General features: G+C 36.3%; 1 protein-coding gene and 1 long non-coding RNA gene across 5 annotated transcripts in view; one reads left to right on the top strand and one right to left on the bottom strand.

Annotated features, from left to right (window-relative positions):
- The window catches only part of LOC105250904 (nephrin), a 227387-nt gene that overhangs the window by 20845 nt on the left and 185413 nt on the right, over positions 1-21129 (bottom strand). For all 4 annotated transcript variants that reach the window (XM_011257266.2, XM_011257267.2, XM_011257268.2 and 1 more), the window contains 7 exons: positions 13762-13970; positions 11917-12033; positions 10607-10810; positions 9940-10091; positions 9321-9465; positions 7578-7708; positions 5259-5418 (listed from right to left, as the gene is read on the bottom strand). In XM_011257266.2, coding sequence (XP_011255568.1) covers positions 5259-5418; positions 7578-7708; positions 9321-9465; positions 9940-10091; positions 10607-10810; positions 11917-12033; positions 13762-13970 — 1118 coding nt within the window. The remainder of the gene's footprint in view (positions 1-5258; positions 5419-7577; positions 7709-9320; positions 9466-9939; positions 10092-10606; positions 10811-11916; positions 12034-13761; positions 13971-21129) is intronic.
- The window catches only part of LOC112637913, a 68788-nt gene that overhangs the window by 25601 nt on the left and 22058 nt on the right, over positions 1-21129 (top strand). The window lies entirely within an intron of this gene.

The raw sequence follows: 21129 nt of genomic DNA, 5'->3' as shown, positions 1-21129 counted from the left end.
AACTCGGCTGCGCTCAATCGCGGCAATCGATCGATGGATCTTCGTAATTATCGCGCGTATCATCCGCAGGGGGATATTTATACAGGGTGTAATTAATAACACGCGCATTCTCCCCGAGTCTCTTCGTGAGAATAGCTACGAAAAATAAGGGACCTCGGGTGTAAGGAGAGACTAAAGAATTTCTCGAAGAATTTCGCCGCCGATTTCTCTGTAGCGGAACATTGTTAAGAGGATTACAGATTGGGTGACGTTACACGTCGATCGATCTCGCCATCCGGGCGACGTCTTGGCTCGGCTTTTTTCACCGCGACTGTGCTACATAATCTATCCAATCTATCACGGCGAATAAATCAAAACGCCCGGCGCGGAGAAATCGAATTCACTTTTGCAGCGCGAATAAATGTCCGGTCGGCGGCTGCGATAAATTCATTGACGTATTTCATGGCAGCCGTGGGGCCGTGGCAACAACGGCAATGGTGGCGGCATTCTAGTTTGCGTTCGTCCGTCAGTCGTAATTAAATTACAACAAGCGGAATCTAAAGTTAGCGAAACGAATTCCGGGACGAAGCGTGCATATTGCGCCGATAACATGCCGGCTGACCGATGACGTACGTATCTACTTCCGTCGGGTCGAGTCGGTTATAAATCGGCGCAATTTTGTTGTCGCGCGAAATAAAGTGTCAACCCTTTTATCATGTTATGGATAAAGGTCGCCAGTTAATTTCGCGTACACTCGTATAAAATTTCTCGAAATTTATGCAGCTCCGGATATGAATTACACGTCGTATTTATATTTATATGTAAATATACGATTCGATTGGCCGAAAGGAGAAGAGAGATGTAATCGTATTCAGTGCATGCGTCTGATATAAATTTCCCTTGAATTCCGAGAATAAAAGAATTTTCACGATACTTTAAGAGGATCATTTTTTTTTTTGTAAAATATTCCTATGGAAATAATCGTTGTACCACGATTATTTTAAATTGATTTTTTTTTCTGCGCGAGAATCACTTCTTTCTCGTTTATATTGTAATAATTCCACGCATCGGTAGAATATATTTCTTAAAAAGAGATTCTGAGAAAATAATTAATAGAAAGCCAATAGGAGAAAATCCATTATAACTTTCTTTATCAGACGATTTAGAGTCACGTTAAATGAAGGATTTAATATTTTATACATTAGGAGCTCGCGTGTCTATAAGTCGCGTGATAAAAATATGACGGTCCTGGTGCGCAAAGTTGCCGCGGCGTATAATTAAGCATTAATCGCGCAATTTCTATTTGAGCGACCTGAATTACTTTGCACGCGCGTCAGGGCCCGGCTAAAGGACCGCATGTTTGCGAGACCCTGTCGTACACGATGAGCGAAAACGAGATCGCCTGGAAGGAATTTCGCATGTGCGTGTTTTGTGTCTTGGAATAATATTATGTAGAAATATTATAATAATCAGCCTTATGATAATAAAATGTACTATTATGTATTTTTATTATAATAATAACGTCATATGAAGAATATATATTATATTGTAACGTAATCCAATATATATATAAAATATCATTCGCATTTTTCTGTAGCCACTTGATGTTACCCGATACGAGTGGAAAAAAAGACATATAGTATCGCGTGACAACTATTCTTTCAACGTGTTCGATTTGTGCGATATTGATCGATAACGAAACATTTTTGACAACAATATAATTTTATACGCATCCGGACATGAAATTTTTATTAACAGAAATAAAATATCTGACGTATGAGGCCATTGTATCCTTTCGATTGAAACGACAAGCTGGGTCATCTGTCAATCGGATAAATACAGTGCCGCTATTTTCTCTCGTTCACCTTAAAAATTTAAAATCCTTTTTCAGAGCTCGCAATAAACAGATTTTTTTTTCTTACGTGCTGTTAAAGTTTTATGTTAATGCTGCGTATCACGTTTCACTGTATTACATTGCATAATGTTGTGTAGCGCGTCAATTTTCTCTTTTCTTTTAATCTTAATGCGTGGAGTGATAGCAAGTTGGCATGTATAAGCTTATCGACCGCTCGCTCCTGGCTAATTATTATTATCGCTTTTAATTGCAGCGCGCTCCAGTTTAAAACCTTCTGATTAAGTCTGACGTTAACTTCGACGGGCAGTTGAATGTCGGAATTTTTAGACTCGACGGATTAATTACAGGTTGTTAACGGTGATGCTTGTCTTGTAATTAGTACAATGGCGGAAGCGCAAACTCTTCCCGCGGACTGTAATTACGCAAAAATCGAACAAAAATATAAACGTCGACTATCCTCGATTTGTAAAGCTGATATCGATTTGTCCAAAGCAGGAGAACGTTAGACGCCGAGACGCATTGCGGATCGTGAATTGTTAAACACATTTTCCATCTAGAAAGTACAGTTGGAATATTTTCAAAAAGCTTGTCTCGCGAATATTCCGCATTATCCAAATTCTTCGTTGTTTATCGTTTCGAATCGTGTGCTCGTATTTCGTGCTCATATTTTTTCCAAAGAGAATTACGTTTGATAATAATTAAAATTGCACATGAATTTTTTATCTTTATTTTTATCTCCATTATTTTTTTTCTTTAACTCGCGAAAATTCTGTCCTCTTCGAATTTCCAATCTGTCGGTGGAAAATATATTAAAATTATCCGCATATTTAATATATGTATGATGCGCTATATAAATATGACGCGTAAATTTCAATCGAGCGTAATTTTATCTCGCGAGTTCGGTCGCGAACGCGGAAAATCTGCGAATTCGTATGTGCGGACGGCTGGCTAACGTAGCTTAAGATTAAGATTTTAATTCAGTTTCAGCAGGTATAATTATGCGCGTGGCACAAGAAACTCCCCTTCTCTTCGAACTCTGCCGTATCCGAGATCTTAAGCCGCTTAGTTAGCTGTAAAATAGCGAGGCTTCAGCCCGGGGAAGAACAAAGAAAATACGGATTATACGGGAGCATTCGACGTTCACGAGACTCGGCAGTTTACCTTGCCAAAAGGGTTATTAAAACCAACATAATCGCACCAGGATAATTACGCAAAATTTCGTTCGTAGCTTTCGCCAAAGTCTCCCAGTGGAAATGCGTACGCGCGCAGAAATCCACGGAATATTTGATGATAAAGATTTGATGAGCGCGCGTTGCGCATTCGACATTTTTTTTATTCTGACGTATATATTCTTTGAAAATAAAATCTATTTTAACATAATGCTATTACAGCAGAGTAAAATACGTTAGCGAAACGACGCAATAATTTCAGTCAAAGCTTTAGCCAAAGTCAAAAATACAACAGTTAAAGATGGAGATTTCGTTTATATTGCACATTCACAAGTGAATAAAATTCTTTAATATTCTTTTTATTTCATTTTACTTGTTACACTCTGCGTAAGGGAAGCGAAATTTTTCGATAAAATTCATTTTTTGCGAAATTGTAGAAATCAATAGTAAAAATTGTAGTAAATTTAAAGACGGATTTTTTGATCATCGCGCTTTACAATAGAGAGTGTTTAAATAACTTTAGCATATTTTTCTTTCGTTACATAAACTTGTAACTTTTTTCCTTCTCTTCTGATTTTTTAGAGTGATTTTTCCTTTCGCTAAAATTGAATTGCAAGTTCGGAATAGCTGCATCAAATTTTCATTTTTGATTATTTAACAGACGGATCTATTAGCAAACGCTCTGCGATATAGTGACTAATGAGAAAGAGAGAGAGAAGAGGATAGATACATAAGCATGCATATGTATATTTTAACTGATCAACTATTAATCTGTGCACGGATTAGCTGTGGATAATTTATGTGCATTGAACCTACTAAATACTGATGAGAGCGCAGCTGCTATATAAACGGTGGCGTATGTCAGTCAGTCGTAAGTTACACACCAATACACAGACTTGAGCAGAGGAACAGCTCGGTTATACGCATATGTTGGTATGTATGTAAAGCGTTTGGAGTGATTTAGCGCTCGCTGAACTTTACGGGGGTGAAAGACATTTTCCTTGGAACGTGCGCAAAAAGGGGCCAACTCACGTACATCACTGTAATAAATTCATACTGATTCATACGAATTGCGCGGTGAAAACGGTAATTTCTTGTCTAATAGTTTTGCGTTATTTTATTATCGAGATATATATATATCCGTGTGAATGACCTTACTTATGATTTATAAAATTTATACAAAGTTATTTTTAACATCGAATAAACGGAGAAATAAAGTGGTAAGTTTTTTGAGAGGGCTCGGTACGATAAAAATATTATTAATGACCTTATTATCGATTTCTTTCGTCCCTCTATAAAATCCGCTAATTATAATCGTACAATAACTTCCACTATTACGTCCATAATATCTCGGCTTTTATAACTTGCAACGTTTGAAACTCTAATATTGGGCTTGTAATCTTTTCTTTTTTAAACATTGTGAAAAAGCTGTCCAAACTTGCTTATAATGTTTAAAAGAGTTATAATGCGCGCATATGAAATTGACTTATAGCCGGTCGGTTCTCTGCCCCGGAGCAGCTTTTATGAAAGCTCGTTTTCGTTTATAGTGCGCGATGCCGAGATATTAAACGTCGATATGAAGCGGAAGATCTCGCCCCGCGCTCTCCCCGAATTCGCGGACGTTTCGTCGTCTACGCGCCGGATTTATGTCCCCTCGTAAACAAAGCGCTCTCCTAAGCTGATTTAACGTCGATCCGCGCATACCGGTGTGTCAGTATCAGTTACGTGCCAGAGGGTGCGGTGAACGCGCGCGCAGTGACACAGAAATTAACTCCAGTGCCAGAGAGAGACTCTAGAGATTCGGAAGACAACACGGCGTGTTTCCATTCCCGGGCATTTCCACCAGAATCGTTATTCCTCGATCGATAGATACAGACTACTGAGAAATTACACGTGCAAACTTTGCAATTACTCCCGTAATACAAATCTTGAAAAGCTTTCGCTTTTTATATGTTTACGGTCGATCTTTTGCGAATTTATAAAGAGCAAAAAATTTTTGGCGAGATACATATCGATGAGATTTTGATGTTTCGTCAAAATGGGAACAAGACTTTATTTCAAATCAAATATTTCAAATCAAAATATCAAATTTTCTCATAAAGATAAAAAAATGTTTGCATCTTAAAGATTCGGATGTGGATTTTGTTGTCGATAATAAACGGAGAATAGTTTAATTAGAGCGTCAACGTAGAGATTATGGCGGATGACATGCGAGAAATGTCGGTATGTGTATTACGTGTGTAACAGATACTCACACTTTATGTCCAAGTTCAGTGGATTGCTCTCGCCGTCGCCCTCTTGATTATTGCCGATGCACGTGTAAATCCCAGCTCTACTGCGAGTGACGCTTTGCAGCACCAGGCTCTGATTACTTATTATCGTTCCGGTCGTCGGATTGTGATACAGCGGATTGCCCTGCGAATGCGAAATCAAACGAGGGTGTATTGTGTTTACTCGGCTACCGTGAATAAACACGCGGACGCCCGATTCAGTGTGCTAGTAATAAACTATTCAAGTAATGGACTACTCGCAGAAAACTATAAGTAAATTAAAAGGAACAAAAAATGTACAGTAGAGAATTTCATAGCGATAAAAAAGAGCTATGATAAAAAAAGGTTTGATAGATGAAGCATTATCGACCAAGCGACGTAAAGGCATATAAATGAAGAGAAATATAAGTGATAAATAAATAAATATAAAAGCAATATAGTTATACATGAAAATGGAAAGATAAACTAATATTACGCTCTTTTCGCGAGCGATATTAAAGTACGAAAGTACGAAAACTGTATATTCGCGCTTCTCACGAAAGTCTAAGCGATAATAAATCCCGCGTGAGAAATTCACGACGAGAACGCTGACAGTTTTTCGATCTCTCTTGCGTTCCCTCGTCGCGCGCACGACTTCCGAGACGATGAAAGCGGCTTTGAGTTTTCGCGAAACAAATTTTGCAATCCTCGAACCGAGGGAATTGATTGGGATTTGCGTTTCCTCCGTGTTTCCATGTAAACGACATTCGTTCGCGCGATAAGAATCATCGAAATTGGCTCGAGCAACGGATATCAAAGTTCGAAAAATATTCGCAATAACTTTAATGTCATAACACATATATCTTTGAGTAACGGAATTTTTGGCTTATGTTTTTTAATGTATTTTCGAAAATCTATTTTCTTGCAAATTTTTTTTCAACAAAAACGATAAATATAAACGACAAACTCTGTTTTACAATATGATTTATTAAATACAGTTTTTGAATTATTAGCAACTAAAAAATGGAATCGTGTTAATTTATTATTTATATTTAATTTACTCTTTAATGGTAAACTTTGATATATTTATAATTTAAACTATTATTGAAATATATTCAATATTTAATGCTGAAAATTTAAAAAAAATTTGAAAAAATAACGTTTAAATAAATGCGCTAGAAGAAGCAAGGACAATAGTGTTTGAAAAATTTTATTTTCTTATTTAATAACTACTACCTAAATATTTTCAATATGTGGATCCTAACATCTGACAATAAAAGAGAAATATACTTTGTATCGTAGGATTAAAAATAAATTTGGAATGATTGAATGCAATTGCTTCCCGATGGTTTAATTTCGATGAGAAATAACTTGATTTATACCTATGATTTATGTCATGCCATCAGTTCCAAATCAATCGCGCGTATGACTTTATCATCGATAAAGGCAGGATGTTCAAAATGAATGAAGGGATTAAAACACATTCGGGCATTGATGAATCGCATTCTTATTAATCGTTGATAAAATACATCGATTTATATCTGCAGTTAAATCCACGCTGCAATTCTCGTCCCGTATCAATCAAGCGCATCATTTTAATAACGAAGAAAAACATTGCGCACTCAAGCGGCTTAGAATAAATATGAATAAAATGATGCGATTCCAATGGATTATCATTCATAGAAATTTCGATATCAATTCGTTGCAATTCGCGCTAGAAATGTTGCACCAAATATACGGATTATTTTAATATGAGAAAAAGTTTTTATACGTAATTGTTTTATCACTTGCTTGCCAATTGATTTTTTAAAAATCGTAGATACTATTATGTACGTTAAAGATTTAAAAATTTTAAATGGCTAACAGTTAACAATTTTTTATTTTATTTTAATAAGAGAGAAAACATTTCGCATACGTATTAAATTATTAAAACGAATGGGGACTTTTGCGATATTTTTTGCCGTCAAGTTGAAAGATATATATTGTCTGCAATATAAGTATGATTTTAGACAAGGGAAATATTAAAATTGTCTACCATTTTCTCCGAAGTGAAATGCTCAGGTTGCGAGAAAATTTCTAATAGAACCGAACCCTCGAAAGGTTAATTACTATCCGAGGAAAATCCGCTTTATATGCGCCCTGCGCAGCGCGTTTCGGTGATACGAATCCGAGATCAAACGCGGGAGTTTTCGGACGGAAGTTTATCGTGTGTCGCAGGTGCGCCCTACCGTTCCCTTATCTCGACGCGATTAAGCTTCGGCTTATATTATCGATTTCTGAATCGGATTCGTTATCTGCGTCCTATGCGACAGAGTGTGGACTCACGTTATGGCGCCAGGAAACCTTGTAAACCCAGGGATTGGACTTGATGTTGCACTCGAAGTAAACGTCGATACCTTCCCGAATAGCGCTCGAATTCAAATTGCTGCCAAGCTCGAGGGTAACCACAGGCTCGTCTGAAAACAGAATCAACATCAAAGCCGAAGCGCGAAATGCACCAATATGAGAGATGCCGCTTTAATTACAGTAATTAACGCCTATTAATGCCCAGATATCGTATGAATGCCTAGATAAAAAATTTTTAAATAAAATAAAAAAATAAAAAAAATTTTTTTAAAATAAAAAAACGGTAAATGGACATTTTAGATACAAGAAACGGAGAATCGAAACTTTTTCTTTAGTGTTTATATTGGCTTATCGATTAAAAACTATTCTCTATTTGAATCGTCGTGCTTGTAAATTTTATATTGAATTTATACAAAGAATTATTGAAAAATCATTTACTAATTAACATAAATATTTACGAAAATATTGTATAATGTTTCAATATTAAAATACGTAAATCTGTAACGTGATCTGTTTTATTGCTTCTTGATTAAATTGTAAATAAATGATTAATCGCATAGCATGTCAGCAGATTTTCCCATCGAGAGAGCGTCCGTTCCGGTGGTATTATTTTTTGAGAAAAAACGGAGGAAAATCGCGGCTGCATATCGAACGTTACTTATGATTCCTTCCGCTGCAACGCCGTCGCGAATCCGATAATTCCGCCGCGTTTCGCGCTTGCAATAAACGAGTAAATTTTCTCACCCCGTTTTTGCAGTCTCACCTCGCCTCATAAAATTACTAACGGACGCGACAAATGAATAAAAAAGGATAAAAACTCGCGGAAAAGACGGGAAAATGGGGCTGCCAAGATATTCGAAGTGGTGGAAATGCGCCGGCAAAATCGGGCTGAATCTTCAGTACGATGGATCGGCATGTGCTATTAATTTCCAGACGAAGCTCCGTCTCTCTTTCCTTCTCTCGCATCTCGGACCGGCTCGAGGAAAACTTTTATATTAGACAGTGAAATCACGACGTTAATCCTAGCTTGACTGCGACGCTTCGCGGCGATTCGTTCTGCAACTTTACGTATTAATGTCCCTGGAAAGTTGCACCAGGGTTGCAATTTGAACTACGACGCGGACGCGCATCGACGGTTGCCGCAACGACATTTCCGTTAACCTCCGTTAACCTGGCACCCCCATCGCGAGAAATCGAATTCAGATATGTATAATTAAGTAATAATTTTTTATTAAAATAATAAATAGTAATAATATGTTATTAAAATTATAAAAAAATGCATCCGGAACAGGAAATGATCGAAAGTGTACGAAATAAAAATCGATAAAATATTATTAGCATATTTTAATTTCTATCTCGTACATTAATCTTTTATCCTGTTTACATAATCTTGAATCTTAAATTAGAAACCTTCAACTTTCGATATTAGAATTGTTAAATTAATTAATCGAAAAAAATCACACGAACCAAGTTTCAAAGTAAAATAATATGATTCGATCTCAACAATAAATGTTACTTTTTGCGTAAACAATCTCGCCGATAGCAACGAGGTCTAAAGCAAAAGGAACGCCGTTAGAATTCTCGATTGGAATTGTAATGTTGACTTTGCAGCGTACGATATGCATACGAAATGTGCTTGTAAAAATATTACATCGATGAAAGTTTCCAGTGTGCGACGCGAAATTGCGGGACACCCCGGTGCGTTTCTGTGAAAACACTCACGATATATATTGAGCTTCCATCCTTGCTCCATCTCCGAGTCCGGAATATCTGGCACGCTGGCGCGACAGTAAAGGAACTTGCCGGCGTCTTCGATACTCGGCATGAATGTTAGGACGCTGGTTGTTATGTTGCCGTCAGCACTCGTCTGTTGGTGAGAATTTCATGAATTTAAAATAGTTTGCCGAACAATTTAATAATCACGATATGCATACAATCCTGGAATCGAATCGCCGTCTGTGACTGATTAAATTAGATGGCGATGATTATGTCGCGCGCCGATATTGGATTTACCAAACAAATTCAATGCCAAAGCTTATATTTATGTAACTTTTTAACATCTCGGATGGAATATTAAACATCCTTCCGTCTATTAACAAAATACACCTCTCAATCGGATGAATGTATGAATTCTAATGACGACATTGAATAAGAAATAATACAAATTGTACACAAACTTGCCGCGTATTAATTTAATTATGTCAATCTTTGCTTTTGAAGAATCAGAGAATGAGGCGAGAAATAATCGCAGAGACATTCGGAGAGAGTTCTCCGGACGAAATTAGTCTCGTGTGATTTACGAGAGTGCATTAAATCGCCGACAATCTATTTTAAATCGTACCGTTTCCCGTGCATGTCGCAGTATCGTGTTCCCTTTGGACCACGTGATCGTCGGGACCGGTCTGGCTCCGACAACCTCGCAACCTATCTCATAGGTCTTGCTTGCGCTAAGTGGACGGTTCTCTCCTTGAATCCGGACCCAGAGCGGTTTCACTGTAAAAGAGTGTGTGTGTCACACTTAGATTTAAGCGCCCATCGAGATTCGCGCACAGTTGTGTGAAGCTAACAGAAATTTTCCCGGTAGAAACTCAATTCACTGAATCGATACGCTACGGTAAGAGTTTCGTGACAATCGATACACGAAGATACTTGAGCTTCAATTTAATGGAAATTGGATAAAATTGTTCACGATTAAGAAAATTGCATATTTCTCACAATCATCATTTTTGACGTAACAAATAATTAATATTACATATTTACTACTACAATATTTATTATAATAAACAATGTCATATTAAGAGTTACACTCGGTCAGTTATTAATTAGAAATAATGAGTAACGCACACATTGCGCTTATGTGAATATGTCATAATTTTTTCACGTAAAATCTTTTGCCAAAGGGTCTTTTGTCGGACAATTTTTTTTTTTTTATGAAAAATGAAATTTTTATTCACTGCACTGTTTCACTCTAGAAATTAATCAGTAACCATCAATAAATCGATACTCACAGTTCATATCGAGCGTCACCGAACTTGTTATAGGTGTTACTATGTTGTTGTTCGTGGCTTGGCAAGTCAGATACGTGCGCAGATGCTTGCGACCCAACTTTTCCAATTGCAACACGTTGCGAACCCTTTTAGCATCCACGATTTCGTAGCTGTTATCAAGCAGAGAAGTCCCATGCCACCATGTCACTCGTGGTTGCGGTCGCCCTAAAGAAACATGAAGGATCCGCAGAATCCGACGAATATGTGTCGGTATTTTGTTGCATTAATGCCGCCGTTGTTGCACTAATCTCGACTTAACGTCCCGAGCAATAAATTAAATACAAAATTGAAATCTCTAATAAAGTTAATTTATAATAAATTGTGCTAAGGCTTTCTCTGAGAGAACGTAATTTACAATTTTAAAAAACATCAAATAGTTAATAAATAGTTAATATACATTTGATACTTTTTCATAAAAAAAGGAGTATTTTCTTAAATATAAATTTTTACGTTATCATTAGAAGAATTGAATGATTATGATTATAAAAAATTATTTAAAATTTTAATTAAAAATATTATGTGCGATATTTTACTTTTATTAAAGGTAACATATAATGTTCTTTTATTTCACGCAGAAAATTATTGCAAAGAATCTACTCATTTTTTTAATTTTTTGATTTCTAATTTATTGTAAAAAGTTAGACTTTGATAAGTAATAAATCTTTGTGCAGATTGTATTCTGAAGAAAACAACAAAGTTTGAAAAATTTACTTTCTGAAGAAAAGTTTCGATAACAAATAAAACTAAAATATCAAAGAATACAAAGAAAATATTCCTTAAAGGATATGAAAAACAGAACGTACAAAATATATTCCTATCTTAGCTCTGGATTAATAAAAATCTTAAAAATAAGAAATATTTAAAAAACTTGTAAATGTTGCAAATTATGTTGCACATCATCTTAAATTAGCTGTATAAAATTCTCTTGATACAAAATTCGATAGTTGCGATTAATAATCGACAGATTGTCATCAAATTTCCTCGTCAAAATATATCAAAAAATATATATTTATATTTTACACTAGAGAGATCTCTTATTACGCACGTATTTACTTTGACGTAAAGGCGGCGCCTTCATTGTTCGAAATTCAAAACGCGACTCCAAGAATAATGCATCTGACGTTCGAAATGTCAAAGAAATCGAGCCGCACATTTGTTTCACGTGAAACGCACAACTCGAGTGTTGCAAGCGAGTCGAGGCAACAACGAGACGCCTGAGCGTTATGGGAGGCGAATGCATCGGAAAGTGCACCGGCGCGTCATGCACTTACCACCGGCGGCGACACATGTGAGATTGAGAGACGCTCCTTCGGTGTACGGGCCGAGGATGTAATGGGGAATATGAGACCTTCCGTCTTCGTCCAATATGCTAAGCTGCTCCGGCGGTACTGTAATAATTTTCGCAATAAGAAGCTCTCCGCATTCTCTTCCCTTTATTCGGGATGTCTGGGAATGCGAACGGGGATAGAAGAGGCGAACACCGTGGATGAATCAATTTGCGCAATAATGTATCAATTCTAGTGTTACATAAGAAGACAAAGCGCAGCGCGATGATGTGTGTGTGTTGATAAATTTTCATTTAATTACATTAATTATATTGAAAAATAAAATTGGCAACACGGTAAGCACGAAAATTTTGTGAAACAAATCTATTTATTTAATGACAGATTTCTTAAATAAGGAAATTAAATCGATTAAGAACGTGAAAAAGCATAACATGCATGCCAAAAAAATTACCAATGGCATATTGTTATTAATACGCAAACTATTAATGAAATGGTGATAATTATTATTATTAATTTTGCTCTGACCTTTGTAATAATATGCCATATATACATTCTACATACAAAGGAAAAAAAAAACTGTGACTTTTAAATATATTTATCCCTTTTAATAATTATTTTTCTTTGCTGCATCAACTGTAACATAATTAACTCTTTCCTCTTTTATAACAAGATAATTTTATCTATAAAAAATAAATGTATGTGATATAAAACAACAAAGATATGCAAATGTGTATTATTAATTATTAGGATTGAGAAGTAGATTGTCTGTGCATTAAGAAAGCACAGGATATATTTCTGTATAAAATATATTTATTATTTTCTTGTTTATATTCTAAAAAAATTAGATTTTCGCAAAAATATTAAATATTAATGTATTATCCAACGTTAATCGGGCATGGGAAAAAATTCGTAATATCGTTAATAATGCTAATATCCGCGTGGAAATGGCGGCGCGAGAAGCGAGTTGAATCAATTTACGCGGCGATGTATCAGCCTGCGTCGTCACGTACCGCCTTTACCATTAAGAGGCGGATGTTATTCCTGAGATAAAAAATAAATTTTAATGCACCAGTATGGCGGCGCTCGATGTCTATCCACCCTGGTATTATCGGCCATGGTCACGTAGTCGTTCTTCCATTAAGGATAATGTTACGCCATGCAAGAAAAATTTTTAAAAATGCAGTCGTTGCACAGTTTCGACCGAGATAGTTGAAACAGCCGAATAGTTGAACTGATCGATTCGATTCAATGATAACGGGGTCGATTATATTAGAAAGCGACATGGAAAGCGCAAATATTGAACTGATCATCCGAATCCGATGTATCATACAATTCCCAGGTTCGAAAATTCAATTTTCGCAAATTTTCAGCAAATGGCTTTATCGCCGAATAAAATATATATCATAAAGAAAAAATTGCATCAAAAGTTATACAGAAAACAAGACATTTTTGATTTATTAAATAATTTAGAAATGACGGCTTTATTTTTCGCTGCGTTATTTTAATAACTAGAGTTTTAAAAGTTCAAACTGTCAGATGTGTCAAGTATATAATATAAATTATTTAACAGAAATAAAATAATATATTCTTTATGTACATGTATTAGATGCATGATTTTTTAAATATTTTTAAATTACTTATCACATACGAAAATTTATTTCCAAAAAATTATCAGATTAGATATCTTTAAACATAAAAAATATTTAAAGGAATACATTGTAAAAAAATTGTTTCTGAAAAAAAATTAGAAAAGAATGTGTGTGCTTCGCTCTTTTAATCGTCGGCATATTGTATTTGGTTTTCAATGCAAAATATCGTTTAGAAACTTACCTATCACCGTTAGATTGACTTTGCTGTTGCGCGTCGGCGATTGCTTGAAATCGACTCTGCATCTGTAAACAGCCGCGTCGCTTTCGCGAACGTTATTTAGGATAAGCGTCGCGGGTTCGGAGGTGTCCTTGAAGGAGGCACGTTCTTTCAGACTTTGATCCTGCCAGTGATTCCCATGTTCCAAGCTGTTCACCGATCTCATGTCAAAACTGCAATAAAGGTCCAATGTAAACGATATCAAAAGAGTTTTACTCGTTAAAATTATAATTTTTGTAAATAGAAAAAGTTGCTTTTTTGAGTCACAATAGTACATATAGTCCGTTTTAATGTCTTCTCAAATCATACAGAAAGAAGTAAAGTCACGCACACGATGTGTTGGCATACTATATGAACGGGAGAGAATAGAAATTTATTAATAAGTGAAACTGTAATTAGTGGATAAGAGTATCCTGTATTTAAGTCCTCCCGTCAAGAAACGCGATTGAAAGTTTGGCTATAAAGTGCCATAAATAAGAAAAGCTCGTACTTTCTTTTTCCCCCTCGCTTCTTTCTTCAATACTCGCTAATGCGCGTCATCGCGTTTCTTGGATAGGCGGACGCGTATAGAGAGAAACTTTTATATTGCCCCTATTAAACTCTCACGAGACGCTCAATCGAGAAAAATGCTCCGACTGAAGAAAAGTACAGAGTCACGCAGGATTCTCGTAGCACTTTGCCCTCTAATATTCGGCCCTTTTACGCCGGCGCGCTGCCCTCGCAGAATTTCTATCGGCGAACAGAAACGAAGCTAACTGAATTTATGCGGCGTCGTTGCTACAAAGAAATTTTCCGAAGAAATTTGCGACGGATCGGGCCCGTAATGAAATTCCTCGGCAACTTTTCCTCGAACTCATTATTGTGCTTCAGTGAAATTTTCGAAGAAGCTTGGATCGGGGATATTCAACATTAAGGATGTAACTTCTTTTCGAATAACGTTTACATATTATTGCTTCTACGTATACATTATGCGTATATATAGGATGTTCTTGCGCTTTCGTTTTTTTCACGACAGATCCTAGAGTTACAAACGATTAGAAATGAAGAGTTCGCGAATTAAAATCTTGTAGCAAAATTCAACAGCAAAATTTTGATGTCTACTTGAAATCAAACTTAATTTAGTTTTAAGCATTTTAATTGAAGATATTTAATATATATATATTTTGAACATTAAAAAATTATTTAAAAAAATGTGTAATAATCTCTTTAATATCTTTTTTTTTTTTTAAAAACGTCGATTTCAAAATTCGCAGGTTATTAAAATTACACTCGGCTTTTCGAAAACACAAGGCACCATAAACAAAAAGCTCCTAAAAACAATTGAAACGATTATTTAGAACAATTAAGGCAATTGTTGCTAATTTATTCCTCTAATTCTCCTGAATTATATTCGCTTCGCAAGAAGATCCAGAGCGAATGTGTAGTCGTGGTAATAATTAACCACCATAATTTCCTTATCTCCTTAAACGTGCACGCTTCTAATGCGCGATTCAGTCGTTGGTAGTGTCTAGTTGCAGTTTCTGTGACTCTGTCAGCGTTACTGTACTGTGGCGTCAGTTATACGCGCCGTTATCACGAAACTTTTAAACGTGCCGGGGTCGAGACATTGTCTGCATATCGGCGGTCATATTTTCCTTGGAATTTTGAACAATCGCGACGTTCATTCTGTAAATGTGCACAAGAGCTTTATGCAACTAATCCCACGGCGTAAAACAAAAATGTGAAAAAATAAAGAATCACATTTAAAAGTTTCAAAAATGCAGATTAACAAGAGAGCATTTTTATATAAATCAAAAATATTCTCATAAAATTGTCCAATTTTCTGTATCAATAATATTAAATATTGCATGTGATTCAGAGACTTATTATTATTGTAAAATATATCGAAAGAAGGAAAGAATCGGAAGCGTTAAATTCTTTGCAGATTCTATCGTGCTATGTTGAATTTGACAAATTGCGCTTTACAAAAGAAGATTGTTTCCTCTCGAGGTATCGGGGAGATTTTTATTAAAACTTTTAAGAGCTCTTTAATTGCATCTGCTTGGAAAAGATGGTGATACTCGCATAAGTGTCCTCTTTTCCATTCGGAAAAGGAAGAATCGAGGCAACGCAAAACAATAGTTACGGAGCCAGCTCGAATCGACAATCGGAATTGATTTCGTTGGATGTAAAATAGCAGGTGTGACGAATGCTGCACCTGCTCAGACGCGAATGCATCCCAGGGGGCGAGACAAGAGGCGTATATATGTATGTACGCGGCGATATATGTATGTATATGGAGCAGTTTTCTGAAACCGGTCCCCGGAGAACGTTCCGGTACACTTTTATATGACCCGTGCCGGTTCACCAAGGTGAGTTACATCGTCAACCGAGCATGCGAAAGCGCGTTCTCGCCCATTCGGACGATTTTCTGCGTCTGCGAGCGACTTTCTGGAGCGGTTTCGACCCCCCCCCCCCTCCTCGCTAAACGATCGAGCGGCAAATTACGTTAATGAAAAGGAGCACCGAGTGTCGCGACAAAATGATGTCATGTACGGGTCGTATATTCGATAACGAAGTGTGTGCAGTTATCGTTATCTTCGACACATCTACCGAACCATTAATTTTATTGCGACTATTATTACACGGTATTCCTGAAATTATCGAGTGCTTTAACGAGTGTCATTTTTGAAGCTCGAGGGATAATTTGCGATACGAATAAAAATAACACAGAGAAAATAAAATGCAGACTCGAAGCGCAAAATCATAGATTATTTGAATTTTCTTATCCATCACAATGGATAAGAAAATTCAAATAATCTATGATTTTGCGCTTCAAGTCTGCATTTTATTATTAATTTTTATTATTAATAATTAATTTATTATTAATTTAATTTTTTTATCCATCTCAATGGAAAAATTCAAATAATCTATGATTTTGCGCTTCAAGTTATATAATAGAAGCATTTCTATTTGTATTTGTGCCGTTTGTACACATTGTAGTTAATTACGCGGATAATGTCAATTTTAATAATATAATTTATATGTTACAAAATCAGAGTTGATTAACATTATAATTACACATTGTAGCTATATGGTTTATGAATGCGTTTATCTCTCACGTAGACGTTCCATCAGACGCGACGGCGAACGGAATAATCGCATGTTGGGCACATGCAAGTCCATACAAAGGATTACTGTGTTGGAAACAGATGAGGAATGCTTATCACGTATGCACACGTCATGCTTTTGCATTTCCTTTGTCAACATTGTAACGTCCCTTTGACATCGCATCCGAATTATTATCGGTAATCTTCTTAAATTCGTAAAGAGAAAAAGTCGACCGCAATCACTTCCAATGGAATCACGTTACAAAGTGCGACTTTTTACGAGCGATCTGTACAAAGCGTCTTATAATTAGAACCTGCAGCAAATCCTCTCTCATTTGCGGATTTTTTTTTGACCAATTTACACTCAATTTCTTTGCACTTTAAAGAAACGTTACACCAATCGTTAGTTTAGCTAAATTAAATCGGCGCGATGCTATTTAATTTTGATTAAATCTTTAAGTCATTAATTTAAGAATTTAAGAGGAAATCGTCGAAAAAGCCTAGATTTAATTAACTTTTCGAGATCCAAGAATCCAAGAATCATTCATACATATAAGAAAAAAATAATTTTCAGACAACAATAGTCGTTACGCGTGTTTCCTTCTCGTGTCTGTAGCGATTCGGTTGAAAAACGAAGGACTAGACAAAGATCGATCAATTTGCTCGAGCATCAGAGGATGGGCGTTTCAAAAAACAAAGCCGCCGTGGCGCGACGGAGCACTTCGTCACGGGTCGAAAGACTTTCAACTTAATAAAACTGTGAAAAAGAAAAGGAAAAATATATACGTATAGACAGAAAAAGAGAGAGGGAGAGAGAAAGAGAGAAAGAGAAAACGCCAGCGGGATAATACGATAAACGCGCCCGGTGTATCGTGTGTTGGGTGCGCCAAAAGAAATAATATCGTATCCATAATTTTGCTCTGGGATACCTTTAAGCCCCCCGTCACAATTCATATATCAGAGTCAAGCTGGCAGAGACGGGGCGCTCGTGAGAGGAAAAGAGAATGAAGAAGACGGCAAAGGGCGAGGGGGAGGAAAGGCTGCGAGAAATAAAGGGCAGCCAATTCGCTATATGGACCACTTTGGGAGGAAACATTCCGCGGCAGCGAAGGGGAGAAGAGGAAAAATAGACATACACGTGCGCTAAGTATGTCACAGAGTTGCCACAGATCCATCCCATCCTCCTCGCAGGAAAAGATGGGATTCCCGGCCTTCGCCACGTTTCTGTGCATAAAACCGCGATATCAACTCTCGGAATAAAAGAATCGGGCGCAACTCGAAGGAAAGGAGGAAGAAAGCTACCGGGATGCGTGAGTATTTTAATCCCTCGTTCCTCGCCGGGCGACCAAAAAGCAGCCGAAGGTGGCGGTGGGTGGCGTGAGATTAACTCTTTTTTCCTCTCATTGCCCCGACATTCGAGATACGCGCTGAAATGGCGCGGGATACGCGCTCAGAACTTAAATTCATTATCCGTTCCGCGTATTCGCGCGTATCTCTCGCGAGTGTATTATTATTATTACTATTTTGCAGCGATTTTAATCAAATTACGTAATTTCACGTTCTCTCTTTCGCATGCGTATTAATCCTCTTGCGTAAATTTTACGCGGACGCATCGATTGCGCGCATCGGTTGCCAAGCAACGAATACATTATCAAGATCAGTACGTCGGCTATACAACGAGATAATTTTGGTTGTGCTAGCTTAATGCATTACTCTGCCATTTATAATTAATAACCGAACTAAAGTAACGTATGCCGAGCCGCGCGCGCATTATCCTCGCAAAAATTTCGCAAACTTCAAACGCGATGAGTAAATCCGTCGGCAAATATATAATGCAATAAGGCAACAATTCAGGAAAGTTAGTAGCCGAGATGGGGAACGACTGGTTGATACGAGATTCCGAAACGTGTAAACGTAATAAACAAATTAATGGCTGTCAGTCATCGTGCATTCTCATTACACGCATGCATAAAATGCATTAAAAGCAATTCACCGCTTTTGTGTATTTGCGTCTTTTTTCTCTCTCCCTTTGAATTTCTATGTAAGCTAATCGCGCGATTAAACCAGCTCGAAAAAAAAAACCAGACACGAAAATTGGATGCAGAATTCGAATTTCCTAAAATAACCGTGCTTCGTTACGAAGAATACGCGCATGGCACTTGAATTCCCAAATTGGCAGAATCACGCAGGCAAAATTGTAGTCGCGGCAAATTAATTAATTTCTTTTCTGTGAGAGTTTAGCATACGTTAATTTTTCCTTTGAAAAGAAAAACCCAGCAAACTAATATCGAGTCGTCGAAGAGCGAGCCCTTGAGCGAATTGTAGATGTAAGACGCGTTTAACAGAAAAGTTTTTTCATTTCAACGAAAACAATCTCTTGTAATGTGCCAGTAGTTTTCAGAAGATTGGACACGGTAGTAACAGTAAGAGAAACAGATTAAACATTTACAAGATGTCCACTTCTGTCCCATTATCGCTACTTTATTATTTATACTCGTTATTTTCTTTTATTACGCAATAAAACAATTATATATATTGTTGTGTGCGTTTTGCAACAATAAACGTTTTGTAAAAACTTTTGAAAGGTTGGGAAATGTTTAAGTCAAAAGGACATTGCAACATAAATTTTAATTTTAATATTGTACAGCAAAGAAAGAAAGCTGACTTATACAAATGGTATAAAAATTATACATTTATAATTAAAAATATGATTTTGTAAAAATAATTTTTTTGCCACGAATTAAATTGAATTGAAACAATCTTTATATATAAAAATGATTTCCATACATCTCGAATATTTTAAAGTAATTACGGATTATCGAAAAATGTTATTGTCAACGTAGAGACATGTAAATCGTGACGATGCAAAATCTTTTTTTTCTACAATGTATACAAGTGTGTAACAGAAGTGTAAATCTAATTACAGAGAGTGATTGTAAATATGACGGCATCATTACTAATAATTATTATGTCAAGGGGGGTCGTTTATGTATGTCGATCGCATGTGTTAAGGGTCGGTCAATTAACGTTTCTCTTGCAAATGTAATTCGCTTTGATTTGATGAACGTCGGAGGGTTCTCCTCCTAACTAGAACATCGAGCGATTTTCCTGCAGTTCTGATATGTCACTTTCCGCGGCGCGGAATGTAAATTATGCCTGTCTTTCTGTTTGAGAGGCATTTCCATTTGCGCGAATTAAGTTCAACGCGGAACAAACGGAGAAGAGTTCGTTTTCTCAACTGACTCGAGTATATCCCGCGCATAATCAGGGCGTTCTGTCTTAAGAAATTGATAAATCTCATTCGGAAACAATTACCGTTGCAATTATTCTGCTAATATTATTTATACCAGGTTCCCTTTTTAAGCGATATTACATAAACTCTTTTATCCCAGAATTATTTCTTTAAAAAGTTATAAAATTTTATGTATATTTTATGTATAATTGCTCTCTATATTACATTGTACAAGAATAATCTCTAAATCATACTTGCATAATCTATTTACAAATTCTGGAGCATCGAGTATTATAAATCGGGAGCAAATCTCAAAGGCGCAATTTATAATCCGCGTTCGTTAGTTTCGTTTCTAGTTGCTTGTTACACTTGCTTGCTATACTTTTGAATAAATAAATTTATCGCTCTGGAGGAATATATTATATGCGAAATTACATTTATACCTATTATCATGCATTGATAAATGAAAAGTCATGTGCGATCTTGTTCCACAATTATTATCCTACGTGTATTACAATGCATCTTAAATTTCTACGTGATATAATTCGTCTTTCATATATATCATACGTGACGTTATCATTTTATATACTATAAGTATTGCGATGTCAAATACGTGACAGAATTATTACGCTAGATATCTAAGTCGGTTTACGTTAAAATATGTTACATGTATGCGGGATGTAAAAATTGATGGAAAATCAATTCTCTCTTTCGAAAATTATAGAAAACGTTTATCGAGGCCCTAAAAACATTCGCTGTGTAAACAATTAAAAGTGACGGGGCATTTTTGCATCATTTCGTACGAAGGAAAAGTTTAATTTAATATGCCGCGAGTTTTACATTTTCGAAATAACAACGCGGCGCGGAAATACTTGGAGATGAAAAACTTAAATCCTTATGCTAATTCCAACCGAAGTTAGATATCAAAATACGAAATCTACGAATAATCTTTGCAGCGCCAAACGTCGCTGTAATAATAATGAGAACGCGGCTTCGCGGTTTCCGTTTTAC

The sequence above is a fragment of the Camponotus floridanus genome, unplaced genomic scaffold (assembly GCF_003227725.1).
Source record: "Camponotus floridanus strain SB8 unplaced genomic scaffold, Cflo_v7.5 scaffold22, whole genome shotgun sequence".
NCBI classification, from domain to species: Eukaryota; Metazoa; Arthropoda; class Insecta; order Hymenoptera; family Formicidae; genus Camponotus; species Camponotus floridanus.
Note: the sequence above shows the minus strand (reverse complement) of the source record. Positions and strands in the feature narration are given on the sequence as shown.